Source organism: Mesitornis unicolor, unplaced genomic scaffold (assembly GCF_000695765.1).
Source record: "Mesitornis unicolor isolate BGI_N332 unplaced genomic scaffold, ASM69576v1 scaffold28389, whole genome shotgun sequence".
Taxonomy (NCBI): Eukaryota; Metazoa; Chordata; class Aves; order Mesitornithiformes; family Mesitornithidae; genus Mesitornis; species Mesitornis unicolor.
The window spans coordinates 55146-61657 of record NW_010209761.1 but is presented as its reverse complement, the minus strand read 5'-3'; the positions used below and the strand labels follow the sequence as shown (position 1 = coordinate 61657).

General features: G+C 37.6%; 1 protein-coding gene across 1 annotated transcript in view; it reads right to left on the bottom strand.

Annotated features, from left to right (window-relative positions):
• Window positions 1–296: 296 nt before the first annotated feature.
• The window catches only part of LOC104547326 (ATP-binding cassette sub-family C member 8-like), a gene marked incomplete at both ends in the record, with an annotated part of 60467 nt that continues 54251 nt past the window's right edge, over window positions 297–6512 (bottom strand). Inside the window, 4 exons of the mRNA XM_010192960.1 lie at window positions 297–544; window positions 1151–1250; window positions 1941–2066; window positions 4495–4632. Of these exons, the coding sequence (XP_010191262.1) occupies window positions 297–544; window positions 1151–1250; window positions 1941–2066; window positions 4495–4632 (612 nt within the window). The remainder of the gene's footprint in view (window positions 545–1150; window positions 1251–1940; window positions 2067–4494; window positions 4633–6512) is intronic.

Genomic DNA, 6512 nt, shown 5'->3' with positions numbered 1-6512 from the left:
AAAGCCCTACTTGCAGAGAGAATGTAACAGTACAGGATTACCTTAGAGACCAAGGTTTAGGCATATCAACTAGATGATGAAAATACTACAAATCTAGCAAAAGAAGAACAGCAATGCACAAAATCTGTTAGCTTTCTTACACTGTGTATCCAAAAATGCATTAATGTTCAAAATTCTCTGGAGTGGCTCCATGACTAGAAATATAGCACATCCCACACAACCTTGGAGCAGAGGTTGACAGTGGCAGATCACCACTGGTTAAATCATAAGAGGAAGGTGAACAAGGCATTGCACACCTCGCAGTAAGAGCAGTTTCTGAGCTCCAGCTCTGTCTTCCCAGAAATGGCAGCCGAGGTCCAGCGTGCCAGGCAGTAGTCGATGGCCACCATCACCGTGTGCTTCAGCAGCTGGGACAGCACCAGCAGCGGCAGGAGGAGGATCCCTGCTGCGCTGAGGTACTTTCCACAGGCTCTCCAGGGCATCTTTGCTCGCTGATGCAGCACCGAGGACAGGTTGTCTTCATCATCACTTTCTGTTACTTCTTCTGCAATGCGTAAAAAAAAAGTACAGCGACAATGACTTACTCTCACAGCTTTCATAGTGACTGGCAAGTAGCAGCTACAGAACAGGTCTCATCATACAGGATGAAGAGTGGCTTTAAGGTGAAATTACCTGCTTAGGCATGCATGTATTAACCTGCTAAAGTTAGTAGTAATGCATGCTAAAAAGATGCAGAAAACCTTGGCACTAGGTGAGCAATGTCTTCAGCCATGTTTTTGCAATTTAAAAGCGCTGGCTTGATAAAAATGAATTTCAGTTTTTTTCCTATGTAAAACCTTAAACAAGTGTGTTTAGCTACTGACAGGTTTGAGGCTCACCCAGCAAAAGTTAGTCAATATTATTCCTCTTTCATTATCAAATCACATTCAAGAAAAGCACCTCAAAAGTTTGGAGGAAGCTATGACTTCTGAATGCTTGAAATCACTGTAGTCCAGAGGTAAAAATCAATGGAAATAGCACTCTTATGAATCACAGTGCACCTGAAAATTTATTATATTCCTGCCAGTTTGAATTATGTTAATTAATTCTGAAATAATTTAACTGTGAAACAGTAGTGCAGCAGTACTGGACACAAAGGGTGCTCTTTTACCTTCATCCTCTTCATCATCTTTCAGCAGAGCTTCACGGGAATACATAGTCCTCCTGAGATTGGTTCTTTCCAAAACAGTTTTTCTTTCAATAATGGTCTCCTAAAAAAGGGGACAGTTCATGTGTTTTCATCCAGAGAACTAACAGAAAAATTGCTAGCTGTGACAAAATTTGTTTCCAATCAGAACATCAGTGAAAAATGAAAGTGAGAACAGCAGGCAGGCAGAAGTGACTGATTTGCTACCTCTGTGTAAAACCACAGGACATAAATTAGATCTCTGACATTAATTTCATGTTGTCAATCCCAGCCCTCCTGGAATCTGAACTTGGATAGATAACCCTGAACTAATAAGAACTAAGATGAATATCTCATTCTTCTTCTATTAAAGACAAAAATGTGTTAATGATTTAGAAAACCTGATATAGGCACATCTGAAAAACTTCTGCCCAACACAGTGAGTAAAATCAGGCATATCTATAAAAGCAGTTGTCAGTATTGCACCTTACCAATGTTTTTCCTAAAATGGCTCAATGTAATATTCCTTCGACAATAATATTTTGATAGGGCTTCCAATCAAGAATGGATCAGAGGCAACAGTATCAAGGAAGTATGAGATATTCAGATGGAGAAATTTCTCTTAATAGAGAAATAATAACGGCAATAGTAATACTGCATTCATAGTAAGTCAGAAATCACACACAGCATGTCAATCCTTGCTAATGCTAACACAACCTAAGAAAAAAACCCGTCACATTTTTTGCAAATGTTGATTGCCCTGCCCATCAAAAACCTTCTCCAGCTCTTGGTCCTGTCGATTCATCAATGTCTTCCAGTGTTCAAAGAGCTCAGTCTCTGATTTCTGGATGTCTTTGAGTGTTCCTTCTCTCTGGATGTTACCATCTTTCATTGCAATTATCTAAAATGTTAGAAACACAAGTGGTAAGACAAATAGTCATGTATCTCTATTTATTTTAAAGCTATGTTGCTGTGCCTGGACAGAATTTTCTCTTTTATTAAAGAAAGAATATTTCTGTGAACAAATCTGTCTTCTAAGAAGATAGTGAAGTTTCTTTTGACTCTATCCCCTTTACTCAAGATGCTGCAAAAACAGAAACTAGTGCACTGCATGCTTTCAGAAAGGAAGGCTGCTTTTAAGTAAGAAAGAAGAAGAATGGGGTCCCTGTCAGCAGACAGGAGAGTACATTACTCTTCCTAAGTACAAGTCATTAGCAAGATAAGGTTTTAGAGTTCTCTTACCTCCTAAAAGGAAAAGCCTTTTAGCAACACACTCTGCACAGCATGTTTTTCCCTCATTCAGGCAATTAGATATGAGCATGCTGGCTCTACCGTCTGTTTGATATCATGGACCTGATAAGGAAAAGCTAGGGAATTTGAATCCCTAAAGCTTTTAAAAGCACAAATGGTGGACACAGCTTGGAAAAAAAAATATGCAAGACAAAGCCTGAAGGGTGTGGTTTCCAGATTCATATCAGTGTAACTACATTATACACACGGCGTAACTACCTTCACTTTAGATCTGAGAAGGGGAATTGCAAAATGAGGCATGTGGATTGTAAACCCATGTGACATCATTAGAAAATAGTCAGTGCAGTATTTATTTTTCTTTCTCCCTGGCAACTCAGAAATTTCTATGGATGGGAGTTGGAGGGGGTGGGAAAATACTCTATTCCACTTATTGCTACGAATCTACACCAGAGGAAAAAATAAAGAAAAAACGTATCTCTCTGTGGCCAATTTATTCAGGAAACCTGTAACTGGGCTGGACGTTGAGTTCTTTTGAGGCTTTGCTACAGAGAATTAGAAGGGCTATCATATATACTTCAAATTATATTTTTATTTAAAATTCCTTAATAAAATAAAATAAATATTCCTGCCGCAGTCCATTGGGCAAGACTTGCTAAGGCTTAATGAGACCTGTTCTTAGGAAAAAAAACCTGAACTATTTCTTCATAAGTATTTTTTATTATAAACCTAATTAATACAAATCCTTCCTATCCTACAGGCTGTTTGGAACAGTATTTTTCATAAAACATTGCTGAAATACAATTAGAAGATAATAAAAATAAAATAATTCTCATAGAATACCTCATAAAACACAAACATCTACAAATGGGTCTCACTTTCATAAAGAAAATTAAGAAGATTACACTGATACAATGCCACAGCTGTTTATATTTTAAAATTGCATATATGTAATGGCAGAAAAAGAGGAAGCTAAGATGGACCTCACAGGGAGGGGAAGAAGACAGAAAATTCCTGTATCCTGAGAGAACCCAACTGGAAAACTAGGACTGTTTTGAGAACAGCAGTAATTCTTAAAGGTGTACAAGTGACAGGCAAGGTCACCTTAGACTCCATAAGGGATAAGTCCTGCCCACCAAAAGCATGACCAGAACAAGATTAATGTCTATCTGCAACTTTATAGCAAGCCAATACGAAGAGCAGAGAGCAGCTCAAATACGATTATTCTTGAGACAGAGTAACTGCCGCTATAGTCTGTGCAAGCTGCAAATGAGAGAGAAGTCCTGCTAGGAGGCATAACTGCAGTCATCAATCCTTGTGGGCAAAAAGACCTGTGATGTACCTGGATAACTGTAGGAGTATGAAGCACAAGGCCAGTGTGAATCAATGAACTAAAAAAAAATTTGAAAAATCCAAACCTCCTAATCCTACTTGATTTGCTTCATCTCTGACATTTGCAATTGCAAACTGAAGCATACTTTCATTTTTTTGCTGTAAACTACAAGTTGCAACAAAGAAACCTAACTAAACAACTGACTACTACACGTTTCTTAAAATTTTACTAACAATACAAAGGGTAAAGATGTTCTTGGCACACTGTGTACTAGTACTAACCACAAGGAAACAGTTATTTTTCTTTGTGTTTCCATACACCTCAATATCCATAAACACATCTTTTTCTGTGACAGCACAGAAAAATTCCTAGTTATATCTCAGCAGAGGCAAACACATTACTCAAACATTTCACTGTTTTGAGACTAAAATATGAGCAAAATTTTCCAATATAACTAATGGTTTGGGATACTCAATATATTTTAAATGCAGCCTGCTTTCATGAGTGTATTAAGTATCAAATCTATGACAATTTAATCCAATTTAGGTGTTTCAAGATGGGAATCCCAAAATTATGGCACCCCAAGCTCACTGGCTCATTTTCAAAAAACCTTTATTATGTCTCTTCTCACTAAACTTGGTGGATTTCCACTGCTTGGTGGAAAGATGAAGCAAAAGCCTTGTTTGTAGCAAGACATATTCATGTCACATTCTTGTCACCTCAGAAAAAGTGAGAAGAGCTTTCTTACCCAGTCAGCATGGGGTAAGTACTGCAGCTTGTGAGTCACTAGGACAATGGTCCGCTTGTCTTCCCGCAGCATTTTCAGGATCCCTTCTTGCATGAGATGATCACTTAGGTGGATATCCAGTGCAGAAAATGGATCATCCTGTCATGAAGAAAAGAGGTCAGCTTTGGGAGCCAGCATTTATGGGACTGAAGGAAACTCTCAGATTTTAACACCAGTAAAACCAGTTAGATCAATATGGGCAATCAAAGAGGCCATCAGAAGATCAAAATTGTTCTGAGGAATGGTTTTCTTAAACTACATAACAACAAACCTTGACCTGTCTTTCTGCAGTGAGCACTCAGACATGTGGTAACATCAGCTGTGTAAATGCTAGGATTTCCTGAGGCTTTCTGGGGACTTCTGCTCTCTGAAGAGCTGCATTTCATAGCCCACATAACTGCAGTACGTTATTTCTGTCAGACTCGAGACAGTGCGCCAAAGGATGCCTATGGCGTGTATTACATAAACTGCTCCAGGGACACTGACAAAGAGTACATTTTTATTTAGCTTGTACATAATTGCCTTCTGATTTTTTTTTTTGATCCATGAATCAAAACTCTATTAGCAAAGAATCTTGAAAGAAGAAATATTTATCAGTTTGATGACTCTGCTCAGATGTTTGATCTACAAGCTAGATTATTTTATTGAATAAATTAATGATATACAAGTAATTTTGGCATAAGATAATCTGTACCATCTTTTGGGGAGCTTGTTTACTTAATCCTATTTATATGGAATTTCAAATTTATTATTTCTGCTTCACTACTAATACTGGCTGTAGGATTTACTTAGTATTATTAGTTCATACTATTATATTACACTAAACCCAGGATTTCTTAAAAATCAAATTTTGTTTTCTTTTGTCCAGATATTTGCTGATAAAGTAGGGTTGAATTTGAATTAATTCAGCTTTCCGAGTGACATCATTGACACCAGCTAGACAGGGAAATGTATAAGCAAAAAGGTGAGTACTTTAGGAAAAGCCCTTGAACTTTTATTCTCTTCAATTTTGCAACAATTTATATTATGATTGCATGAGATAGTTTAGTGTTGTTGATTTCACATATCCACAAAACCAAAATATATTTAAAATCAACAGTAAGACAAATACAACTACTGAAATTCTAATAAATCAGAGCATCATAACATAGAGCAATTAAAAAGTTCTTTTGTAACACATTCATTTCTGACTGTGACACAGAATTTATTCGCAAAAATGCTTGTGCAACTGTGTGTGCACTGCGCTCACTGAGCAAGGACGTGCGTTGTCAGCTTTACTGCTGCACTCCTCCAGTCTAGCACAGCCCTAAACATCATTCTGAGTCCTGAGTTTGTGTGCAGCCCCCTCATCTGCAATGCTGTGCTGCTGCAAATGGTAAATGCCAGTTCACAGAATGTGACATTGCACTGTGGAGTCAGGCGATGCTGTTGATTAAGGCAGAACTCACCATATAGGGTTATAAAGATGTTTTGATTACAAGACACCTGAAAAAAATCAGTTCATGCTACAGGACTAGTTGTACATGTGACAAACGTGTTGAATGAATGGATGGATATAATTAAGAATAAAATACATCATGAATTATCAAATGATCTTTTCCATATGCACAATAGTCACTAGAAGTTTAGGGAATATGAAAGGTTATTGAAGGTTAGGTGCACACCTGTGAGAGATAAGGTTCATGAGTGTTTGTTTACAAAATCAGTCTTAAAAGAACTGAGTGTTTGCAAATACTAACATACAGGACTCCTGATTATTTTTGAAAAATTCGTAACTGGAAAGTATTTATCTGTAAGTGCTTTTACATTATGAAACCATAAAGAGAACTTGGTACTATTAGGAGATTATTGAGTGTCCTGCACAAAAGGATTAAAGTGACAAAACCAAGTTACAGCCCAATACTGGATCTGCTGATCTGCAGCACCTGAGCCAACTGCTCTCTCTACCTTCCTGCATTCTGGTCAATACCTGGAAATGC